A 23,964-nucleotide genomic window follows, 5' to 3' on the forward strand; every position below is an offset into this window, starting at 1 on the left:
AAGGAAGAAGTCAGGCAAAAAGGCCCCAACGGTCAAATTGCACAGCTGAGAATCATACATGGTAGAGTAAACGCTCCCTTTCTCAAACTTTTTAACCAACGCTTTTCTAGTCGATCCTCAAAATCCTGTAAGAAAGATAAGGCAGGTAGTTTCACCCGCATTTTATAAACGAGTCTCCAAGAGAGTAAGTGTATATAGTATGCAGTCATTCAGTATACGCCTGATAATTGAGGGAGATGCATTTTCCTAATTCTTTCCCCCCTCTTGCTTGCTTCAAGCTGTGTCCTGGGTTTAAGAATCCCAGTGGGTATTGGACATGGACAAGAGTTGGACTTTGAAGGATGAGAATGTAGGGAGGGCTGGGTCTGAGGAGGCAGCAGCGTGAGATATCTAGGTTGTGCGACCTTGGGAAGGGGCTGCCAAGGGAGGAGGAGCTATAGGCCAGGTTGAGAGAAGAGGGGGCGGGGTGGTCTTCAAGGAATGTCAGGCAAGCTGCCCTCTTCCCAGCTCTGGAGGAATGGCACCCTCTCTACCGTATCAGGCTTACCTACAGCCCGGGAACGCAACCCTCTTCCCCTTTCTGGTTTAACCTTCCAAGGGTTAAAGCAGCTTGCACAAGATTTTCCCATCACCCAGGTAACTTGGGTTACTCCTCCGTGCTTGGAAACGTGGAAAATACAGTCCCAAACAATTTCTCAGTTCCTGCGCCTAGCAGAATGCATTCCCCTTTCACCATCCCGCTCCCCCCCCCCCCCCCCCCCCCCCGTCCCAGCAGGGAAGCACTACCCTTTGGGTAAAAAGTGCTGGGGGAGGGACTGTGCAGGTTGGCAGGTGCGGGAGGAGCTCGCAGAGTGAGTGGAGCCCGCGGGTGGGTAGCTCGGAGAGTGCCCCTTCCCTCCGTCCCCCTGCTGGGCTCTGGGTGCAGTCGGTTCGCTTTGCGGCCAGTGCCCCAGCGAGTTGGGGGAGGAGGAAAAAAGTGGTGAGCGGGGAAGCAGGCTGCACACACCTGGCGCCTAGTGGAATGAAATCTTAATTAATTATTAAACAGAGTTCCCGCGGGAGGGAGCAGGGCCGTGGCAGGCGGGGGCGGGGGCGGGGGCGGGGGGCTGGGGGAGGCAGACGGGATGGGGTGCGGTGTGGGCGCCCAGTACTGGTTCAGGCCCAGGGGTCCCTGACAGCCCAGAAGCCGACCCTCCGTGTGCTGGGCGGGGGACAGGGGGACGGCAGTAATCGCTGCGCGAGGGTGTGTTCGCGGGCTCCGGGAGACCCCAGGGGTGAGGGCGGCGGAAGAAGCTGGAGGATGCAGCCCCTGGCGGAGGGAGCCGGGAGCCGGGAGCCGGCAGGACGGCCCCCTACCCCCCGGGGTCTTGATCCCAGAACAGTGGCCGCTTGTTCTCCCAGGACTGGGGGAGGGAGCGAGCGGAGGAGAGGAGGGGGCGCGCGGAAGGAGGGGGCGCCTCCTTTCGTCTCCCCATCCCGACCTTGCTCCTGGGAACCGGAGTGGCCGCCCAGCCCGGCGTCTGGGGAGGGGGAGGGGAGCGCAGACAAAAGGCGCTTGTGCCTTTAAGGCGGGGAGTCGGGGAGCTGGCGGGGAGGGGACTTCTGGATCCGGGGTAGAGGGCGGCTGCGCTGGACAGCAGGGAGGGGGCGCGGGCCGTGCAGACGGCAGGCGGCCGGAGGGACGGCCGGGACGCGCGGGCACGGAGCAGGACCGCGGGACGGCCGGCCCGCCGGCCGGAGCCCGCGGGGGCGGCGGGGCGGGGGCCCGGGGGAGGCACCGACCCCGGCCGGCAGGTGAGACGCGCCCGGGAGCGGGGGGAGCGGGCGCGCGGGGCGGCTGGGGGACTCCGCGCCGCTCCCGGAGTTTCTCGGTGGGCGCGGAAGCGGGGGGTCGAGTCTCGAGAGTGTTTGCGGGGAGCCCGAGGCCGCTGGGGTGGCGGAAGGCAGTCGGGGAGGAGATGGGGGGCCCCAGGTTCGCGGCCCCCGCTCCCTGCCGCACGCGTCCCTTCCTCCACCCGGAGCCCGTTCCCGACCCGGGAAAGGCGTGCTCGGGGGAGGCGCCGTCCCGGGGGCTGTGGCAGGGGGCGAGCCTCCGAGTTTGGGTTAGAGGGTGACTGTTTCGGGGAAGGAAAGGCAGCCTGGGCGGAGGGAGGGATGCCTCGGTCTGCGAGTCTCCCTCTTCGCCCCCCAGACCTTGGCATGCCGGGAGGGGTGGTGTCAGGGCCGCTGCACCGCGGGCCCCGGAGCCGACAGAAGAACCGGCTCCGGGGCCTTAGTGCAAAGCTAGAAGTGGATCCGGCGGCGGGACTCGCCCCACACCAGAGGACCCTGCGAGGAGGGGCAGCCTGGAGGGCTGGTGTGCTCGGGGGTGGAGGTGGGAGCCTTCTGCAGTCTTTAGGGAGACCAAGGGCTGGGGAAGCAAGGAGAAGGTACTGTTGGACCGCCTACAGGGGAGGCTCCTCTACATCTGGAAAGGCCTGGCATTGAGGCCCATGTCCCAGCGTGGTGGGTGGTGCTGGCACTGGAGGGCCCTGCCTGGGCAGTGCCTTCTGCCATGAACTTTTCTGAAGTCATGTTAAGTCCCTTGGAGCCTCCTTTTGCCAAGGAGGGCAGGGGCAGAGGGCCCTGGAGAGAGGGTGGACAGGAAGTAGCCAGGAAGAAGGTTTGGGCAGAGCGGTGCACAGAGCCATCCTTGGGGCTGGGGCTGGGCCTTGGCCCACTTCAGACTTTGAGTCTCAGGTTGGCGGATCAAGGTTTGGGAGGGACTTGAGGTATGGGAGGCACTGGGCCGCTGCCTGCCAGGCTGAATGGACATGTGGGAGCCCGTGGTGCCTGGAGCAGCAGATCTGTAGCGTGAAGAGCCAGGGAGCCAGGGGAGGAGGACATTGTTGGCACAAGCTCAGGAGCCTGTCTCTGGGGAACGGGGAGGTGGTCTGCGGCTCATAGTGATGGGTTCCTGGACAGGGTGGATTGAGGGACCATATAGGGAAGTTTTGTGGCTTTGAACAGTGCCCTCCCCTGTTCCCTGCCATGCTAGCCTGACATAGGGTGAGTTCTCCAAGATGGGCAGTGCCTGGAGTGGGGCCCGGGGTGGGATGGTTGCAGTTGCTGGGCAATTACAGAGCTCTGAAGCTATCCCCCAGTGGGAGTCAGAGTGTTCTTGGGAGGGTCATGTGTTCCCCTGGACAGTGTCTGCCCTTTTCTCTGGGGGTATGAGCCAGATGTTAGGATGTGCTTCCAGGGGGCTGGGAACATGGCCAGAAGCAGGTCCTTTGGGAACAGAGTTCTGGGCCAGTGGTGCTGGTGGGGAGAGTAACAGGTCAAGGGACTGGGGAAGGGGGAGGAGACTAAGGCAGAATATCATGGGGTGGTGTGGGAAACCTGCTCACTCTGGGCTCTGTCTCCAGCAGCTCTGGGGCCTGACAGCTGGGGACACAGGGACTGATAGAACCAGGCGTCTGACTGGCTGGGGAGATGGGTGTTTTTGCTCATGACTTTTCTGTCATTCCATCTCTTGAACACTGGGAGTTTTGGGTTCAAAGTGGCGTAGGGTGGGAGAAGAACTATTTATTGAGTGTGAGCTACGTGACAGGTACTGTTAGAGTCTTTCCTCACAACTTGTACTATTCCCATTGCACAGATGAAGAAACTGACCCAGGGAGATTAAGCAACTTGTCAAAGGCGGTGAAGATAGCAAATAATCACAATAAGGTTTGAAACCTGGTCTGTCTCCGAAGGTCACGCTTCTAATGAAGTATTTTGAGGAGCCAGGCTTTGGTGACCTTTTGCAAGTAACATCCCGATCAAAAGTCTTGGGTTTCTGCCTGCCCCTCCATATGGTGCTGTTGGTGATGCTAAGGAGTCTGAAGGGTGCGCTGCTCTGTGAGATAGAGGAGGAGGGATGCAAGAACACTTGGCTGAGGGTGAACCAGCGGTGGGGGTTTCCTCTGTGCAGAGAGATCCCAGTTTGCATTCTGCTTTGTGGGCCCCTGGGTGTCTGATTGGAGCACAGCTTGTCTGGCTGGAGGGGTTGGTCCTGTGGCCGCCTAGGGCCAGCCCTGGGTACTCTCCTCTTGTCCCCTAGTGAGTACAAATGTCATGCTGCTGGTGGCGGGTTTAAGTACAAGGAGCCCCTCAGGGTGCCCTGTGGGCATGGATTGTAGCACTGGTGGGGGCACAGGCATCCTGTATGACAGTGCTTTCATCCTCACCTCTGGAGCTGGGCTTAGCCAGGAGACACATTGAGGGGGTTGTCATGGTGTCCTCCCACCCAGGTTAAGACACTTCACGCCAGGAGACCTGAGCTCCGGGGCTGATTTGGTTACTCGTGATCTCTGTAACTTGGGCCAGCCATATACAGCTGCAGTGCAACTTAGTTTTTTTCTGTCAAATCTGTCCTGTGCCCAGGTGGCCACAGGGCCAGCTTCATAGGGTTCTGGTGAAGATCAGATGGAATTAAGCCTGTAAAAGGACCCTGGAAAGTTTAAAGCACAGAGAACGTGCATGGGAGTATTACTCATCCACCCACCCATTCATCTACTCAATGAACATCTATTTGGACCCTAGGGAGGTTGCAGACAAATAAGAAAAGCATATGGAATGGCAGTTGCTGATAAGAGCTGCGGAGAAAAAGAAAGCATAAAGCTAGGAAGAGAGATAGGGGCTCCAGGAAAGGGGGTTGCTATTTTAATAGAGTGGTCAGAGAAAACGCATGATAAGGGACCACTGGAGCTGTGACCTGAGGAGCTCTTGTTCCAGGCAGAGGGAACAGCAAGCAGCAAGGCCCCAGGCTGGCCTGTGCATCGTGTATCGGGGACCGGCAAAGAGGACTGGAGTGCTGTGAGAGAGATGACGAGTCATAATATTATCATTATTATTTCACGTCAGCTGCTCTCTACCAAAGCCTTTGAGCTTTCTGTCTTTCCAACATACATTTATTGAGTCCCTACTATGAGCCAAGTTTCGTACTTGGTGCTGGGGATAAAACACTGAGTAAAATAGATATAATCTATGTATAGTCAGAGGGACACACATTCAACAAAGGATGATTTAATTATAACTGTGGTAAGTACCATGGAGGAAATGTACGGAGGATAAACAGGGAACCAAACTTAGCTGGGACATCTTTCCTGAGGAAGTTCCATGTAAACCGTGACCTGAGGGAGAAGCTGGATTCAGCTTGGCGAAGTGTGCCTAGTGTGTGAGTGTGTGTTTGAGTGCGATGGGGAAGGATGTGGAAAGGTTCCCTTTTGTACAGAGGTCACCGCCTGGCAGCTCCCAGGCCGAATCCGTTCTGTGGACTTGATTTATTTGGCTCGCAGCATTGAAAAATGTGACTTACTTGCCAGTGTTGAAAAATCAGGAGATTTCTCATTGAAATCTACATATTTGTTTTCAGCTTCTGTTGAAAAATCAGAACAGGCTCCACTGGGACGCCGGGGGCCACAACGTCCTGACGTGGGCTGGTGCTTGTCCCTGTGCTCAGGGCGTGCACCCTCCTGAACCAGGGCAGCCTTGCTCATTGACACAGGCACTAGAGTTTCTAATCACCAGGAAATTTGTGCCTTTTAGGGAAGAGGTGAATGTTGAAATGTACTGCTTGGGAATCGGATGGATTTGGGTTAGAATCTTAGTTCTCACAGTTATGTGGCACGTTACCTCACCTGCCTCTTTCTCCGTTTGTTCCCTCACCTGTTGAGTGGGGATACCATGGTCTTCCTCAGAGTCATTTTGACACAAGGATGATGTGCCTGAAGCACTGAACTTGGCAGTGGGAAGTGCTCAGTTAATAATAGCTACTAGTGGTGGCAGGCTGTGATGGTGGTATTAATACTGTCTCATTCTTTTCCTCCCTGCAGCATGTCATGGTTTAGTGGCCTTCTGGTCCCCAAAGTGGATGAACGGAAAACAGCCTGGGGTGAACGCAATGGGCAGAAGCGCCCTCGTCACAGGACTCGGACCAGTGGCTTCTGCGCACCCCGCTACATGAGCTGCCTCCGGGATGCACAGCCACCCAGCCCCACCCCTGCAGCCCCACCTCAGTGCCCCTGGCAGGAGGAGGCCTTCATCCGGAGGGGTGGCCCTAGCAAGGGCACTGAGTTGGGGCTGCGGGCCGTGGCCCTGGGCTTCGAGGACCCTGAGACGACAGTGGCGGTTGGGGTGGCTGAGGTGGCACCCGATGTAGCACCCAGGAGCAGGCGATCCTGCTGGCGCCGGCTGGTGCAGGTGTTCCAGTCCAAGCAGTTCCGCTCAGCCAAGCTGGAGCGCCTGTACCAGCGGTACTTCTTCCAGATGAACCAGAGCAGCCTCACGCTGCTGATGGCGGTGCTTGTGCTGCTCACCGCTGTGCTGCTGGCCTTCCATGCTGCGCCCGCCCGCCCTCAGCCTGCCTACGTGGCCCTGCTGGCCTGCGCAGCCATCCTCTTTGTGGTGCTCATGGTGGTGTGCAACCAACACAGCTTCCGCCAGGACTCCATGTGGGTAGTGAGCTACGTGGTGCTGGGCATCCTGGCGGCTGTGCAGGTTGGGGGCGCCTTGGCAGCCAACCCCCACAGCCCGTCCGCAGGCCTCTGGTGCCCCGTGTTCTTTGTCTACATCACCTACACGCTCCTACCCATCCGCATGCGGGCAGCTGTCTTCAGTGGCCTGGGCCTCTCCATCTTGCATTTGATCTTGGCCTGGCAACTCAACCGTGGTGATGCCTTCCTCTGGAAGCAGGTGGGTGGTCAGGAAGACAGGTATGGGGGCACCAGGCTAGGAACGAGAAGGGGTCTGGTAATTGGGGTGGGTGAGTCATGGGTGGCTATGGGGTGCAGGGATGTCTGGCTCTATCTGGGAAGAGGGGCAAGTGATGGGAGGTCAAGTTTCAGGGGTTGGCCTCCCTTTGGGATCTGGGGCAGAGGGCACTCTTGAGAGGAGGGAGGTCTCCCATACCCAAGCCTGTACTCTCACTGTGGGCCACAGTCTACAGCTCTTGGGCTTGAGGCCCTTGAAATAGTGTGGTGTAGCCTATAGTGACATCAGGTAAGGCTGGAGGTGGAGTTGTTTCAGGCCCAGAGGTCAGTGTAGGCGACCATCCGGGCATTGACATGTCTGGCTCCAAGTTGACACCTGAGACTCAGGCCCTGGTGCCATCTCTGAAATGTAGCTCTCGGTGGGGATCTGGAGGAATTGGGCAGGTTTTAGATGGAGTTAGCGAGGGAGGAGTTGCCTGTCTCCCGGATCGAGGCTGTCTCTGAGACGACAGGCAAGGTGAAGAGTGGGTCCGTATCTCCTGGGCTGGGAGTGGTTTGAATGGGGTTGGGCTGCAGAGGAGAGGTCTTAGGGTCTGAGCTCATCCCGCCCTCTCCTTTCCCACTGGGCACCAAGGGTCTGGCAGCCCTGCCGTCAGGTTTTCCAGTGCAAGCAGTTCCGCTCAGCCAAGCTGGAGCGCCTGTACCAGCGGTACTTCTGTGCTGGCTGCTGCCTCTGAGCTGAGTGGAGGATGAGGTGGGCTTGCCATGGTGTTGAGTGAGAAATGAAGGCTTGGCTGCAGGAGGACCTGGTCATCCAATGGGCTCTGTTCTCCGTAAGATCCTAGACGACTAGCCTTGCCTCTCCCAGCCTTGGTTTCCCAGTCTATAAAACAGGGATAAAAATAGTGTCTGCCTCATGATGTTGCTGTTAGGGCCGCACCCTCTCTCTCCCAGAGTGAATCTAACAGCATGGCAGGGCAGCTCAGCCTTCTCATGTGGGGCATGGAGGTGTGGGGACGCTGCAGGTGCTGGTACCCAGTGAAGGGGCATCCACGAAGTCCACGAAGTCCGTTAGAGAGACGTGAACTTGTGGAGTCGGCCATCTCATGCCGTCCGCTTGACCAGGGAGTAGACCAGGCTGTCTGGCCAGGTGATCCTTCAGGGGCTGCTATGGGCACAGCCCCCCCCCCCCCCCCCACCCCAGCCAGCACACCTCATGATCCTGCCGTTGGCACCCTGATTTAGAGGCTGCTGTCCTCTGTGCTCAAGGTTTGAGGGAGCCAGCCCCCGCCTGGCCCGGGGCTTGTGGCCTGTAGCCCACCCTAGCCCCACCCACAAAGAGGAAGTTGCCTGGGGCTCCCAGGGTGAGAAGCTGGGTGCTCTGGCCTGATGCCCTTCCCAGCCTAGCCTGTGCTCTCAGAACAGAATGTACCTTTTTAAAAGTAACTTTATAGCCCTTTTGTTTGTGGAGCATGTGCCTGCAGGGCACTGTCAGACCTCTTAAAGGGCCAGGGTCCTTGTGCCCCTGCTAGCCCCCTGCTTCCCTCCAGGATAGCTATCAAACCGGGCTTTGGACTTGGACTGCCTTCTCGGGGAGGGAGGAGGCGCTTGGAGGTGGTGCCTCCCTTCCCCTCCCACCCATTTCTGGGTGGGTGGGTGTCTCTTTGCTCTCAGCTGGCATTGTGCCCAGAGCCAGGCCCAGAGCCTGACTGGGGAGGCACAGTCCCACGGAGGCCAGGACTATGCCAGCCTCCTGCCTCCCCTGGGGCACCTGGCTGCAACCTCACCCAGTGGGGCCCAGCAAGCACACTCTTCGGAGGAGTGGAGAAAGTCGCCCCTGCCCCTGTGCTAGTCCCAGGGCTAGGGTTTCCATACCTCCTCTCTGAGCTGAGGGCCATTCCCTGCACCCAGTTGGCATATGGGTTCTGGATAGAGTGGGGATGTGGCCTCCTTTCTAGGCTCCTTGGGAAACCCTTTCCCAGATCCAGCCTCGCTCACACTCACAGGAAGAAGCCTTTAGTCTCTGACCCACCACTCGCTCAGACACACTGAGAGTTTCACCCAGTTAACCCCGCCCCACTTGGAGTCTCCTGCAGTGCCCTGGCATCCATTTTTTTCTCACAGTTTGATAGGGGTCTGTGTACAGATCTATTTCAGTCTCTCGTCCCCCTTCCCCTTCCCTCTATCATGACTCACATTTTCCTCTTGGGCTCCTGGGGCCAGGAAGGGAAGTTGCTTGGTTTGTGCCCCCCCTTTACTTCTCCCCCACTGGGGGCTATTCTTAGAAACCCCTGAGGGAGATAGTGTGCCCCCCTCTTCACCCCTGCTGCTGGGAGGGGGGCCTTGTCATCTGGACTGGGAAGGGAGACCAGGAGGCCAGTGGTAGAGGGTCAGAGCTGGAAATGGCTCGCAGGCTAGCCAGACCCTCCTCCTTCTGACCCAAGAAAAGTGAAACTGCGGCCCCAGAGATTAAGTGACCTGCCCAGTTTGCAAGACTAGGTCTGGTTGTGGGCAGAGCCCAGAACTCCTGGCTTCCAGTTGGTGCTCTTTCCCTCCCTTCTCTCAAAAGCAGAGTCCTGTCCCAGCCAACTCTGGGGTGGAGCCACGAAGGCCAGGTTAACCCCTGAATTTCCAGAAGCACTGAGACCAGCTTCCTTCAAACTTGCTCTCCAGTCAGTGCTACTCATGCTGATTGAGGGCTGAGCATCCTGAGATCAGGGTCCTAGGTTGTGGGGCCAAGTGTTGGGGGTGTCTGGGCGTGGTGATGCCCCATCCCAGTTGGGAAGGGTTTTTTGTGTCTGTGGAATCGATGACTCCCAAGCCTGGACTCTGAGGCTGGGCCTCAAGAGCTTGGGTACATGGAGTGAGTAGGAACCTCGGACACCTGGGATGTACTGTACAGTAGGGTTAGGACAGAAGCTTTGGAGTCCGGCTGCCCTGGACTCTAGTCCCACACCAGTCACTACCAGCTGTGTGATCTTAGGCAAGTTACTTAGCTTCTCTGGGCCTCAGTCCCTCGCCTTTAAAATGAGATAGTGTTACTTTACAGAGTTGTAAGAAATACATATGTTAACGTATAGAAGACACATATATAGAATCTAGGCACATTGTAGTTAGCAAACAAATTAGCTCCTGTAACAATAACAGTAATTATTATTATGTCAGGGCCAGGAGGGACCTTAGAGATCTTCCTGTTCTCCCTCTCCAGGTTCTGTATGAGCCCACAGAGGCCCAGAGAGAGGAGATGATGGTTCTGGGCACTCACTGAAGGATGTAGGGCTCAGTCTCCTGGGCAGAAACAGGTGCAGAAGCAGCAGCATTTGTCCTTTGTTTAGGACGTTTGTGGGGTAGGAAATCATAGTGTGCTGGGCTCAGTCCCATGACCTACCTGCCCAAGTTTGTGCTTCTACTGCCAGGAGCCGTGTAAAGATCTCATTTCTAGCCATGCAGTGATCCAGGAAGGGAGCTGGACTCCTATGGGGAAGGGGTGTGCGGGGGTAGCAGGGCAGATGTTTCCCAGGGGTGGGGACAGTTTGGGGACAGATGGCACAGGATCCCTGCCTTCCTCTCCAGAGGAGTTCATCTACAGAATGTAGTCACACCTGTGCATGGGCAGGGTGGTCACCAAGCTCCTGTACCCTCCTGCAGCTCGGTGCCAACATGCTGCTGTTCCTCTGCACCAACGTCATTGGCATCTGCACACACTACCCGGCTGAGGTGTCTCAGCGACAGGCCTTTCAGGAGACTCGTGGCTACATCCAAGCCCGGTTGCACCTGCAGCATGAGAACCGGCAGCAGGTGGGACTGCTCTCCCTGAGGTGCCTTCCCCCACCTCCTCCCGCATAACTTGCAGGTTGGACCTGCTGCCCCATACAACTCTGTGGAATAAGTGAATGGTTCTCTGATTGTGTGTCACAGAGGCCCTATGACCCTGGGGTTTCTGTCCTGAGGGTGGAAGGGAGCAGACGGGAGCACAGGAGCACGTCTGAGGTGTGGTTGAATGTGGGGTGGTCGGAGAGGGCTGGGGCATCCATCTGCTGAGGGCTGTAATGGAGGAGGGTCAGGCTACCATCCAGAGGAGAAGCTCGGGTCTACAGAGAAGTCTGGGAGGGCTCTGGGAATGTGGTGGAACCAGGAGGGATTTAAAAAGCGAGGCCCAGAAAATAGTGGTGCCCTGTCAAAACTGCTGGTCTAGGAGCGGTTACTGCTATCAGTGTTGCCCCAGCATGTTGCCATGGAGATGAAAGAAGACATTAACACAAAGAAAGAAGACATGATGTTCCATAAGATCTACATCCAGAAGCATGACAACGTCAGGTAGGGTGGGGTGGAAGGATGCAGGAAAAGTGGGGGATCTGGGAGTCTTTGAGGGTCATGTGGCACCTTCTATCTTCCCCCATCGTCCACAGCATCCTGTTTGCGGACATCGAAGGTTTCACCAGTCTGGCATCCCAGTGCACCGCACAGGAGCTGGTCATGACCCTGAATGAGCTCTTTGCCCGGTTTGACAAGCTGGCTGCGGTGAGGGTGCTGGGGCTTGGGGTCAGGGTGGACTGTGGTGGGAGCACAGCCTGAGGGAGTGGGGGCAGATAGAGACTGCAGTGAGGGCGCTGGGCCTGAGGCAGGGTGGGCAAGAGAGTAAGGTGACTTTCCCCCAACTCCTCCCTCTTTAGGAAAATAACTGCCTGAGGATCAAGATCTTAGGGGACTGTTACTACTGTGTGTCGGGATTGCCAGAGGCCCGGACAGACCATGCCCACTGCTGCGTGGAGATGGGGGTGGACATGATCGAGGCCATCTCGTAAGCAGCACCCCTCCCAGGCTTCCTGGAACTGAAGATGCCCCAGATGGCTCCTACCCTTCGATATGCTCTCAGGGCTTTTCCTTAGTTTTGGCCAGTTTCTCTGTCTTTGAGATCCATCACTGGGGAGGAAATGGATCTTTCTTCAGCCCCTGTAAAGGCCCCTGTGTACCTGAGACTCCAGCCAGTGAGGGTGGGGTAGCGGGACCCAGGGGGAGAGGTCAAGGGCTAGAGAGAATGCCAGCTGAACAGGCCCCTGGGGAGAACAGTGATTCCTCCTCTCCGAGCTCAGGTCCACAGATGCTGCTGGACCCCTGCTGACGAACCCAGTTCTCAAACATTTGTCCTTGAGCCCCATGCAGTTCTCTGCCCACAACCAGCCAAGGCTGTGCTCCTGTGCCTGCATCAGGCCTGTCTGTGCCCGCCCGGCTCTGAGGGGAGCGGAAGGCCCGGGCTCTGGGCTGGGAGTAGGGAAGACAATGCCAGGAGCTAAGCCAGAGCCACCTCCTCCCAGGCTGGTGCGTGAGGTGACGGGTGTGAACGTGAACATGCGCGTGGGCATCCACAGCGGGCGCGTGCACTGCGGTGTCCTGGGCCTGCGGAAATGGCAGTTTGATGTATGGTCCAATGACGTGACTCTGGCCAACCACATGGAGGCGGGGGGCCAGGCCGGGTGAGTATGGGGTCCAGGTGGTGAGGATGGGAGCAGGCGGGAGAGAGCGCCCAGGTCTCACCCTCCCGTACCCACACAGCCGCATCCACATCACTCGGGCCACGCTGCAGTACCTGAACGGGGACTATGAGGTGGAGCCAGGCCATGGCGGTGAGCGCAACGCGTACCTCAAGGAGCAGCACATTGAGACCTTCCTCATCCTGGGCACCAGCCAGAAACGGGTCAGGCCAGGGTGGGTCAGGGGAGGGTCAGGCGGGGAGAAGGACAAATGGGAGGTGCAGGCAGAGGCCTTCTCTGGGCCCCTTTCCTAAGCCTGTGCCCATGCTGCCCATATAGAAAGAGGAGAAGGCCATGCTGGCCAAGCTGCAGCGGACACGGGCCAATTCCATTGAAGGGCCGATGCCACGCTGGGTGCCTGACCGAGCCTTCTCCCGGACCAAGGATTCTAAGGCTTTTCGCCAGATGGTGAGGGCCCACAGCACCAGGACCTAGGCCTCGCTTTCTTTTTTTTCTTTTTTAAATATTTATTTTCTTTATTGATTAAGGTATTACATATGTGTCCTTATCCCCCCATTACCTCCCCTCACCCCGATCATGCCCTCACCCCCGTGGTGTCTGTGTCCATTGGTCATGCTTATATGCATGCATACAAGTCCTTTGGTTGATCTCTCCCCATTCCCCCCAACCCTCCCGGCCTTTCCTCTGAGGTTTGATGGTCTGAAAGATGCTTTTCTGTCTCTGGATCTGTTTTTGTTCATCAGTTTATGTTGTTCATTATATTCCACAAATGAGTGAGATCATGTGATATTTATCTTTCTCCCACTGGCTTATTTCACTTAGTATAATGCTCTCCAGGTCCATCCATGCTGTTGCAAATGGTAGGAGTTCCTTCCTTTTTACAGCAACATAGTATTCCATTGTGTAGAGGTACCACAGTTTTTTAATCCACTCATCTGCTGATGGGCACTTAGGCTGTTTCCAAATCTTAGCTATGGTAAATTGTGCTGCTATGAACATAAGGGTGCATATATCCTTTCTGATTGGTGTTTCTAGTTTCTTGGGATATATTCCTAGAAGTGGGATCACTGGGTCAAATGGGAGTTCCATTTTTAGTTTTTTGAGGAAACTCCATACTGTTCTCCACAGTGGCTGCACCAGTCTGCATTCCCACCAGCAGTGCACAAGTGTTCCTTTTTCTCCACATCCTCTCCAGCACTTGTCGTTTGTTGATTTGTTGATGATAGCTATTCTGACAGGTGTGAGATGGTACCACATTGTGGTTTTGATTTGCATTTCTCGGATGATTAGTGACTTTGAGCATGTTTTCATATGTCTTTTGGCCTTCCTTATGTCCTCTTTCAAAAAGTATCTATGTAGGTCCATTGTCCATTTTTTGATTGGGTTGTTTATCTTCCTTTTGTTAAGTTGTATGAGTTCCCTGTAAATGTTGGAGATTAAACCCTTATCGTGATAACATTTGCAAGTATGTTCTCCCATGCAGTGGGCTTTCTTGTTTTGCTGATGGTTTCTTTTGCTGTGCAGAAGCTTTTTATTTTGATGTAGTCCCATTTGTTTATTTTCTTTTTAGTTTCCATTGCTCGAGGAGCTGTATCGGTGAAGATACTGCTTTGGCATATGTCTGAGATTTTGCTGCCTATGGATTCCTCTAAGATTTTTATGGTTTCCCTTCTTACGTTTAAGTCCTTTATCCATTTTGAGTTTATTTTTGTGTATGGTGTAAGTTGGTGGTCTAGTTTCATTTTTTTGCATGTATCTGTCCAGATTTCCCAACACCATTTATTGAAGAGACTGTCTTGACTCCATTGTATGCTCTTGCCTCCTTTGTCAAATATTAATTGAGCATAGTGGTTTAGGTCTATTTCTGGGTTCTCTATTCTATTCCATTGGTCTATATGTCTGTTCTTGTGCCAGTAGCAGGCAGTTTTGAGAACAGTGGCTTTGTAATACAGCTTGATATCTGGTATTGAGATCCCTCCTACTTTGTTCTTCTTTCTCAGGATTGCTGCAGCTATTCGGGGTCTCTTTTAGTTCCAGATGAATTTTTGGCGAGTTCGTTCTAGGTCTGTGAAATATGCCATTGGTATTTTAATAGGGAGTGCATTGAATCTATAGATTGCTTTGGGTAATATGGACATTTTAATGATGCTGATTCTACCAGTCCATGGACACGTTATGTTTTTCCATCTGTTTATGTCTTCCTCTATCTCTTTTTTCAATGTCCTGTAGTTTTCCGAGTACAGGTCTTTTACCTCCTTAGTTAAGTTTATTCCTACATGGCTTAATTTTTTTTTTTTTTGGTGCAATGGTAAATGGGACTGTTTTTTTAATCTCTCTTTCTGTAAGTTCACTATTGGTGTATAAAAATGCCATAGATTTCTGGGCGTTAATTTTGTATTCTGCTACATTGCCAAATTCATTTATTAAGTCTAATCATTTTTTATGGCGTCTTTAGGGTTTGCTATGTACAGTATCATGTCATCTGCAAATCATGACAGTTTTACTTCTTCTTTTCCAATTTGCATACCTTTTATTTCTTCTTCTTGTCTAATTGCTATGGCTAGCACTTCCAGTACTGTGTCGAACAGGAGTGGTGAAAGTGGGCATCTCTGTCTTGTTCCTGTTCTTAGGTGAGATGGTTTTAGTTTTTGCCCATTGAGTATGATATTGGCTGTAGGTTTGTCATATAAGGCTTTTATTATGTTGAGGTATGATCCCTCTATTCCCACTTTGCTGAAGGTTTTTATCAAGAAAGGGTGTTGGATTTTGTCAGATGCTTTTTCTGCATCAGTTGATATGACTATGTGGTTTTTATCTCTCAATTTGTTTATGTGACATATCACATTTATTGATTTGCGGGTATTGTACCATCCTTGCATCCCCGGGAAAAATCCTACTTGGTCATAGTGTATGATCTTTCTAATGTAGTGCTGGATCTGATTTGCTAGAATTTTGTTAAGGACTTTGGCATCTATGTTCATGAGGGATATTGGCCTGTGATTCTCTTTCTTTGTGTTGTCTTTATCTGGTTTTGGTATTAGGGTGATGCTGGCTTCATAGAATTAGGCCTCACTTTCTTGTCTCCCTTAACACTCTGTGTCCCCCTTCCCTCTTCTGCCCGCCTGGTTGCAACTGCCATCACTATGAATGATTTCTGGTATTGGGGGTGGGAGAGATGATATCATCCCAGGGGTCCCAAGATTCCCAAAGAATATGGGGAACCCTCAGCAGTGTTGGGGAGGGGGAAGCAGGGCAGACAGCTTTTACTTCACTTGCACACTCTGTCCCTTTCTCTAGGGCATTGATGATTCCAGCAAAGACAAGTAAGTTGGGTGACTGAGGAGGAGGAGTGGGGACGGCATTTGCACCTGGGACGGGGTTGTGGGGAGCAGAGGTCCCCCTCTCCTGGACCTTAAATGTGTTGTGTGAGAGCAGGTGCCACACACTCGCTCACACTCCGTCTGGCTGCTGCCCCTGTCCTTCCCTTTGCAATGGCCATGCTCATGCACCTGGTGAAGCCATGTCCCCTGTCCTCAGCCGGGGCGCTCAAGACGCCCTGAACCCTGAGGATGAGGTAGACGAGTTCCTGGGCCGTGCCATCGATGCCCGCAGCATCGATCAGCTGCGCAAGGACCACGTGCGCCGGTTCCTGCTCACCTTCCAGAGAGAGGATCTTGAAAAGAAGGTTTGGGGGATGCTGAAGGAGGAGGGTTGGGGAGGAGGCAGGTCCAGGCAGGGAAGTCTGAGCACAGGTGAGGGAACAGGAGAGGGATTGGGGGAATGGGAGGTGACCACAGGTCATGGTGGGAATTCCTATCAACTGGGCCAACTGCTGCTCCCCCTTGAGGCCCCTGGTAGCATGCTCCTCCCCAGGGCAGAGCCCAGTGCCAGCTCAGCCTCCTCTCCCTCAGTACTCGCAGAAAGTGGATCCCCGTTTTGGAGCCTACGTGGCCTGTGCCCTGTTGGTCTTCTGCTTCATCTGCTTCATCCAGCTCCTCATCTTCCCACAGTGAGAGCCCTGCCCCTCCTTGCTCAGCCTCTCTTCCCTCCAGCACCTCCCAAAACCTTCCTAAACACCCACACAAACACCCACAGAAGCCCACAGTCCCTGGAGCCCAAGCCCTGCCCATCTGGGGAGCGGGAAGTGGGACAAGGACACCCCATCTTCCAGGGTAACATTTTCTCGGGCTCTCTTCCGTCCCAGCTCAACGCTGATGCTTGGGCTCTATGTCGGGATCTTCCTGCTGCTGCTGATCACAGTGCTGATTTGCGCCGTGTACTCCTGTGGCTCTGTGAGTAGGGAGGGGTCTTCCAGGGCTGGTGGGAGAGGGCAGGATGGGCCAGGGGTGGTCACATGGGGAGAGGGAGGAGAAGGTCGTGTCTCTTCATTGGGCCCCACCCCTGGGTGGCCATATCCCCTGGCTGATGTGGCCTCCAACTCATCTGTCTCCTGCCTACAGATCTTCCCGGAGGCCCTGCAACGCCTGTCACGCAGCATTGTCCGCTCGCGGGCACACAGCACTGCAGTTGGCATCTTTTCAGTCCTCCTTGTGTTCACCTCCGCCATCGCCAACATGGTAAAGGTCCTCCCTCCTCATGCCAAAACCTGCTCTGGGCTCCGGGGCACATTTCCTGCCCTCAAGGAGCCTGTTTTCCCAAAGGAGGGGTGAGGTCAATTCCAGTCCTCCATCCTTGATCTCCCCATCTCTTGTCATCCCTCAGTGAGAACTTGGGCCCCTGGAGTATAAGGCACCTGGGTTATGGCCCTTGCAACCCCTCGCTTCCTTGGTTACCCTGATATACCTCTCCCCACGTCTACAGTTCACCTGCAACCACACCCCCATACGAACCTGCGCAGCGAGGATACTGAATGTGACACCTGCCGACGTCACCGCCTGCCACCTGCAGCAGCTCAATTACTCTCTGGGTCTTGATACTCCCCTGTGTGAGGGCACCGCCCCCACCTGCAGCTTCCCTGAGGTGACCAAGCCGTGCTGAGCAGGGCAGGCGGAGGGGCTTCCTGATTAGCACCAGTTATTGACCCCTCTGGGCCAGACCTGGTGATGGGCACTGGGATCTCACCAGAGTCGCCAACTCAAGAGCAGCCAGGGGCCCCGGTGTGCGGTGGGGGTGACTGGAGGGTGGAAGAGGCTCGGGGTTGAGGTTGTGGAGGGGAGCTCAGGTGAGGCAGGGGAGGGGAGGGCGGGGCTCTCTGCATGGGGGCACCTTGGCTTCTGCCTTCACCCAACACCTCCCCTGCTGTCGCCCCCAGTACTTCGTCGGGAACATGCTGCTGAGTCTGTTGGCCAGCTCTGTCTTCCTGCACATCAGTAGCATCGGGAAGCTGGCCATGATCTTTGTCCTGGGGCTCATCTACTTGGTGCTGCTTCTGCTGGGCCCCCCAGCCACCATCTTCGACAACTATGACCTGCTGCTTGGCGTCCATGGCTTGTGAGTTCATCCTCAGGCCCTTTCATCCCCCAGAAGTCTCTGGTGCCCAGGCCCCTTGTGCCCGTGGAATGTCACCACTCACCCCTTATCAGTGCGGGGAAAGGAGGCGGTGGAGGAGCTCCCAGCATATAACCTCAAACTGTCTCCCCAAGGGAACACCAGTGCTGGGAAATCCCTGTGTCTCTAGGTTAGACATTAAAAAAAAAAAAAATCCCCTTTCGAATTTGCGTGCTTTCATGTCCACTCTTGTGTCACACAGCTGCTTGGTTGCAGAGCCCTGACCAGGAACCAAAACTTCTGACTCCTGCTTGAGGGCTTTGCCTGGGACACCTCTCTGGCTTTTCCTCTGTAAAACCCCACCCCTTGTGATTTGTGGCCAGAGCTTGGTGTAGTTGAAAAAGCCTCTGGATTCCATTGGGTTTGAATCCCTGCTCGGCCACTCATTAGCTGTGTGACCTTGAACAGGGGATTAACTTGACCTTGAACTTTTCTTCGCCTAAGTTTCCTCATCTGTTAAATGACAATGCCACCTGTCTCACAGGGTGGTTGTGAAGATGACAGTAACTAACACTGTCATGCTAAGCCTTTTGCATGCATTATTGAGATCTGATCCCTCTTTTGTTGATGAGGAAACAGGCTTGGAGAGTTAAGCAACTTGTAGTAGGTCACATAGCTGGTGAGTAGAGGAGCCAGGAGTGGAACCTCTGCTCTTAATGAGTGACTGTAAGCAAAGCCCTGGCCCATTGTCTGGTTTGTGGCATGTACTCAGTCAATGCAGTTTCTGTCTCCCCTTCCCTGCCCCCACTCTGTATCCCAGGGAGAACCGATGACTTTGTCTCTTGTGTCTTCCTGCCAGGGCTTCTTCCAATGAGACCATGGATGGGCTGGACTGGTGAGTAAGGGCTCTGAGGCCGTGAAGGGTAGGGCTGCCAGATACCTCCTTCAGACACTGAGCATGCCTCTGCTTACCCGCAGCCCAGCTGCAGGGAGGGTGGCGCTCAAATACATGACCCCCGTGATTCTGCTGGTGTTTGCGCTGGCGCTGTATCTGCATGCTCAGCAGGTGGAATCGACTGCCCGCCTGGACTTCCTCTGGAAACTGCAGGTGACTGCGTGGGCCCGGGAAGGGGGAGAGGACTTGAGGGGCAGAGCCTAGGCCAAACCAGAAATGCATCTCGTTAGCCGGCTAAGGCTCTGGCCGCCCCAAGCCTACCTTGGCTCCATGCCTCCTCTGTGTCTTTGTTCCTGCCTTCTTCACCCCTTTGCCTGTTCTTTAGGCCTCATCTGTCCAGGCCTTCCTTCTCCCACGTGGTTCCCTCTTATGCCCACCTTCAGGCGTTGGCTGCTGCACCGCCCCTTGTGAATGGTGGGCACTGGGTGATGGGTGTGGTGTCCACAGGCAACAGGGGAGAAGGAGGATATGGAGGAGCTCCAGGCCTACAACCGGAGGCTGCTGCACAACATTCTGCCCAAGGACGTGGCCGCCCACTTTCTGGCCCGGGAGCGCCGGAACGATGAGCTCTACTATCAGTCTTGTGAGTGTGTGGCTGTCATGTTTGCCTCCATTGCCAACTTCTCTGAGTTCTACGTGGAGCTGGAGGCAAACAATGAGGGCGTGGAGTGCCTGCGGCTGCTCAACGAGATCATCGCTGACTTTGATGAGGTGCTTGTCCAGTGAGCTGGTGCTGGCAGAGTGGGAGGAGCTCTGGCTGAGAAGGCTAGGTTGGAGGGGTGGCTGGAGGAGGGAGGGAGATTTTATGGGACCCAGAGATGTTAGGGGCAGGGTAAGGGTAGGTAGAGTGGAGGGAGGATAGGGACCCACCAAGCTGTTAAGAGGCAGCATAGAGGGGAGCCCCGGTCGGTCGGGTAGGGTCATCATTGTTAGGGAGCAAAGGAGGACAAGAGGATCTGGAGGAGACAGGATAGGTACCAGGTGAATGTTTTTGAAGAAGAAAGCAAGAGTCTATGGACAGAGCCCGATTAATCCAAGTGAGCAAGATGGTCCCCCTAAATAAGGAAATAGAAGCAAAATATAAGGAAGTGTCCTAAACATCCAGATCAGGGATGGGCTTTCCACTCTGCTGGAGGGGAGGCACTTCCTCACTCTGGGACTCGGTTTCCCAAAAGGTCAGGTTGGAATAATTGATGCTTGATATCCCTTCTGTGGTTCTGGATTCTTTGAGTGAGCTATTGAGTTGACCTGAAGCTGAGCGCTCAAGCCCTGGCCTGGGTTCTGATGGCTGCCTGGTGAGGGAAGCCTGTCTTCCTGGCTCCTCAGCCCTGCTCTGAGACCAGCAGCTGGGAGGGAGGCTCTCTCACTGAAAGGAGGGGAGCTGTTGAGACAGGGCAGTGGCGAAAGGGCCAGGGCATGGCAAGGAATGGGCGCTGGGGGCAGGGCTGGTTTGGGCCTCTTTGCCTTGAGAGCCGGCTCCCCTGTGCTGTCCAGATCATCAGTGAGGAGCGGTTCCGGCAGCTGGAGAAGATCAAGACGATTGGCAGCACCTACATGGCTGCCTCGGGGCTGAATGCCAGCACCTATGACCAGGTGGGCCGCTCCCACATCACTGCCCTCGCAGACTATGCCATGCGGCTCATGGAGCAGATGAAGCACATCAATGAACACTCCTTCAACAATTTCCAGATGAAGATTGGTGAGAGGGCCTGGTGGCTGGCGGGTTTCCCAGGGCTGTTTCTGGGGAAAGCCTAGGGACCAGGCAGGACGGCATCACAGACCCCCCATCGGGACGCTTGTGGGTTTCCTTTCTCTCACTATATTGTCTGATATGAAGGACAACAATCATTCATTGAGGGCCAGCTATGTGCTGGGCACTGTTTCACACTTTAATCCTCACATTATCATCCCCTTTGACAGATAAGATAAAGAAACGGACTCTCAGAGATTAAGTAATTAGTAAGTGGTTGAACTGGGATTCGAAACCAGGTTTATGTCGACTCCAGTACCTGTGCCCTTACCTACGGCCAGTGTGATGAGGGGTACCTCCTCTCAGATGAACTGAGGATGGGAGTGGTTAATAGCATAGGTCCTGTAGTCAGACTATCTGGTTTGAATTCTGGATATTGCACTTACCGGCTTATTTAGCAAGTCATCTACCTTCTCTTAGCTTCGCTTGCCTTATCTGGCAAGCGAAAATGGGGATACTGATACCTACCTTTTAGGCTTTTGAGAGGATGAAATACTAATGGAAATGCTTACCAGAGTGGCTGGCACAGAGCGCACATTCAGTAGGTGAGCTACTGTTCCAGCAGAGCGGTCCTGCCTCGGGGGAGCTCCTCAACTGGCAGGACCATTCTTTACAACCAGGACACTTGTCCCTTTGCCATTTTCTTCTCTGGCTCCTTCTAAAGGTGCCAGGAGGTGACATCTCACCTGGGCGACCCTGGAAAGCCACTCATCTCAAATGTCTTACTGCTCTCTCCACCCCAGGACTGAACATGGGCCCCGTTGTGGCAGGCGTCATTGGGGCTCGGAAGCCGCAGTATGACATCTGGGGGAACACAGTGAATGTCTCTAGCCGGATGGACAGCACAGGGGTTCCTGACCGAATCCAGGTGAGGGGCATGTGAGCAGAGGCTGGTAGGGTATGGGTCCAGGGGGCTTCTGCCGGTCCTTTTCTGCAATCCTTAGGACAGGGACAGGGTGGCAGTGTGCTGGGGGTTAGGGGAGGGCAGCTAGTTTGATGAGAGGACCCCTGGGCCCCTACAGATGTAGCAGGAAGGATCCCAGCTAAGCAGTCTCCCTTCCCATCCTCCTAGGTGACCACGGACCTGTACCAGGTTCTAGCTGCCAAGGGCTACCAGCTGGAGTGTCGAGGGGTGGTCAAGGTGAAAGGCAAAGGGGAGATGACCACTTACTTCCTCAATGGGGGTCCCAGCAGTTAGCAGGGCCCAGCTACTAATTTAGCTGAAGGGACCAAGGTGGGCATTTCAGTGGACTCTGCTTGCTGGATGAAGCTGTGGCAGGGGGCACTGTACCTCAAGACCCTGCTGACCACAAAAGGGAACACCCAGCAGGCTGTGCTTGGACCATGCTCATTTGCCCTCAGGCTGGAGAATGAGGGGATACCAAGAGGGTTTTGTAAGTGACTTTTTTTTTAAATTGAGGCAGCGCTGTTCTCTCTCCTTTATTCCAGCTTTTGGGAACAGGGGAGGGAGTAGCAGTGGGAGCCCTCCTGCCGGAAAGATGGAAATGACAGCTTGCCATGCCTCCCTTTCCCTGTCTGGGCAGCAGGCTCAGGGCCGGGCCCTTCCTTTCCCTTTTTCCTGGGAATACTTTGTACAAAGACTGGGGCAGGTGTGAAGAGTGCCTATTCCATGCTTGCCTTTGCTACGCCTGCATCCCCAGCATGGTCCTGGGGTCTCCTGGCCTCAGCCAGGTCTCCCTCCTAGGCACAGGCAGAGGAGGGAGATGCTCTCAGAACCCAGTTCTGTCCATATTTCAGGGGAATGTTTCCATTTGCCAAATCCTAGTCCCATGATCTGTCCCCAAAGGGGAACAAAGGGACTTCTGACAGCTCAGATTTAGCCCCAGTTCCTGCAAAGTGTCAGGGAAAGGGGCATCTGGCCTCATTGGTACTGTGAAAATGCCCGGCCAGAGAGCAGGCATTTGTGTGGGGATGTCAGAGCAGGAGCTGGAAATTCACCTGCAGGTGCCAAAGAGAGCAGGCTGGCCAGGGAGGGGGTGGGGCCGGACTCTGATCTGAGGGCCCGACGGTCAGGATCAGGTCACCCTGCCCCTGTGCTCTCTTGCTGTCTGCTGGCAAGGGGGGGCGGGTGGCTGGAGCTTCTCTACCCTTCTATTGCCAAGTTAGAAAGGGCCAGGGCCTGCAGGAAGATGACCCTGATCCCAAACTATCCTCCCAAGCCTTCGGCACTGGGAGGGCCTGTGTGTCTGTGCAGTGTGTGTGCATGTCGGTCTTTGTGTGCGTGTCTGTTGTCCAGGACTGTGTCCTTCGTGCTCCTGTTCCTCAGCTCTCCACCCAGGCTGCCTCTCTCCTGTGGGCCTCTGTCTTCTGGGAAAAAGGCGGTGTTTCAGGTTTCAAAGGACGGAGAGAGATGCCCAGGTGGCCCAGGAGAGGGATTTGGTGTCCTGGCAAGAGAAGGGGTCCCTGGGGAGAAGAGTCCTTTTTGTGCCAAATCCCTAAGTGCCATTGGGGCCATGTGTGCAGCATAACTATCTCCCTGCCTGGGCAGAGACCAGCCTGAACTGTCTAGGGTTTGGTGGGCAGAGGTTCAGGACTTTCTTGGGTTTCCCAGCTGGTGTCCTGGGGCGAGGTATGCTTTGGGACTGGGGTAGCATGGGATCCTTCCGAGGACCCAGATACCGGTACTAGGGGATGGGGTAGGCGGGCCTGAAAGTTGGCCTTCCCCAGCCTTCAGCCTGAGTCTAGCATGTTCCTGGCTCCCCAACCCCCATGCAGCCTGCAAGGGCTTGGCAGGAGGGTTAGGAGGCTGGATTCTATATTCCTGTCCTATCCCTGCCTTCTTTTTCCCTTTCCCTGCAACCTCTTGCCTCTGGCCTGAATTAGTTGGTGCCTTGGTTTCTCTGTCTGTACCTATTTAAGCCTGAATTTTGCTTAAAGACTGCTCTGTCTTGGAGGTGACGAGAGGCAGAGGAGAGTGGGTCCCAGAGTTGCTGGATTGGGAGTAGAAAGGGCAAGTTCCCTTCTTCATGCCCTTTCTGACTCTAGCTCCTGGTAGAGGCCTGGTTTCTGATTTGAACTGCCTGCCTTTGGGGAATCTTCATGCATCAACCAAACAGGCCATTAGGCACTTTGTTAAGACAAGGCAGGAAGAGGGGAAAAGACTAGTTGGACCAGACAGAAAATCAACTTCCCTCCCTCCGGCCATATCCCTGGATAGGAAGGGACTGCTTGGAGACATGGGGTGGGGGTGAGGGTATAAGGAGACCAGAGTGGGAAGACCGCAGTCTTGGGTGACTTGTCTCTGCTGCTTGCTAGGCGGGAAGGGCCTGTCCACACCCTGGCTCCCTGTACCACAGTGCCAGCCATGCTCTTCCTCCGGGCTATCGCTGTCCCCTTCTTCACTGGTTGGTGGGAGAAACCAGTGGAAAGGAGGCCCAGGGACTTGGTTTTATACTGTAACCACTGTGGGAGGCGGGGCGGGGGATGTACCATGTATTTCAGTGAAATATTTAATATATTTAAATATCAATAAAATCAAACTCTTTGTAAAATTCTCTGTTCTCTGCCGCTTTTCTGGGCCCCGGGTTGGGTCAGAATCAGCAGATTCTGGTGTGGAGGCAGCCT

The 23,964-nt window shown here is 54.9% G+C and overlaps 1 protein-coding gene across 3 annotated transcripts; it reads left to right on the top strand.

The window, feature by feature from the left end:
- Positions 1 to 835: 835 nt before the first annotated feature.
- Positions 836 to 23,891, top strand: ADCY6 (adenylate cyclase 6). Of its 3 annotated transcripts, none has more exons than XM_070410329.1 (22): positions 836 to 851; positions 5,859 to 6,717; positions 10,383 to 10,532; positions 10,930 to 11,051; positions 11,144 to 11,255; positions 11,408 to 11,535; positions 12,050 to 12,208; positions 12,288 to 12,429; positions 12,545 to 12,673; positions 15,524 to 15,549; positions 15,764 to 15,911; positions 16,138 to 16,235; positions 16,431 to 16,518; positions 16,687 to 16,803; positions 17,048 to 17,206; positions 17,499 to 17,677; positions 18,534 to 18,569; positions 18,653 to 18,782; positions 19,077 to 19,340; positions 20,124 to 20,328; positions 21,123 to 21,247; positions 21,452 to 23,891. In XM_070410329.1, the coding sequence occupies exons 2-22, from the start codon at positions 5,860 to 5,862 to the stop codon at positions 21,575 to 21,577; spliced, it is 3,501 nt and encodes a 1,166-aa protein (XP_070266430.1). In that variant the 5' UTR covers positions 836 to 851; position 5,859; the 3' UTR covers positions 21,578 to 23,891. The 3 variants fall into 3 exon arrangements, with proteins under 3 accessions (XP_070266430.1, XP_070266429.1, XP_070266431.1); XM_070410328.1 differs by lacking the exon at positions 836 to 851 and adding an exon at positions 1,669 to 1,794; XM_070410330.1 differs by lacking the exons at positions 836 to 851; positions 5,859 to 6,717 and adding an exon at positions 7,013 to 7,884.
- The last annotated feature ends 73 nt before the right edge of the window (positions 23,892 to 23,964 follow it).

The sequence above is a fragment of the Myotis yumanensis genome, unplaced genomic scaffold (assembly GCF_028538775.1).
Source record: "Myotis yumanensis isolate MYYU_CA2020_CCGP unplaced genomic scaffold, mMyoYum1.0.hap1 SCAF_3, whole genome shotgun sequence".
Lineage (NCBI taxonomy): Eukaryota > Metazoa > Chordata > Mammalia > Chiroptera > Vespertilionidae > Myotis > Myotis yumanensis.

Coding starts and splice junctions, on each gene's coding strand:
- ADCY6 (XM_070410329.1), top strand. CDS start 5,860: ATGTCATGGTTTAGTGGCCTTCTGGTCCCCAAAGTGGATGAACGGAAA. Junction 11,536..12,049: donor GACATGATCGAGGCCATCTC/GTAAGCAGCACC, acceptor ACCTCCTCCCAG/GCTGGTGCGTGAGGTGACGG. Junction 15,550..15,763: donor GATGATTCCAGCAAAGACAA/GTAAGTTGGGTG, acceptor CCCTGTCCTCAG/CCGGGGCGCTCAAGACGCCC.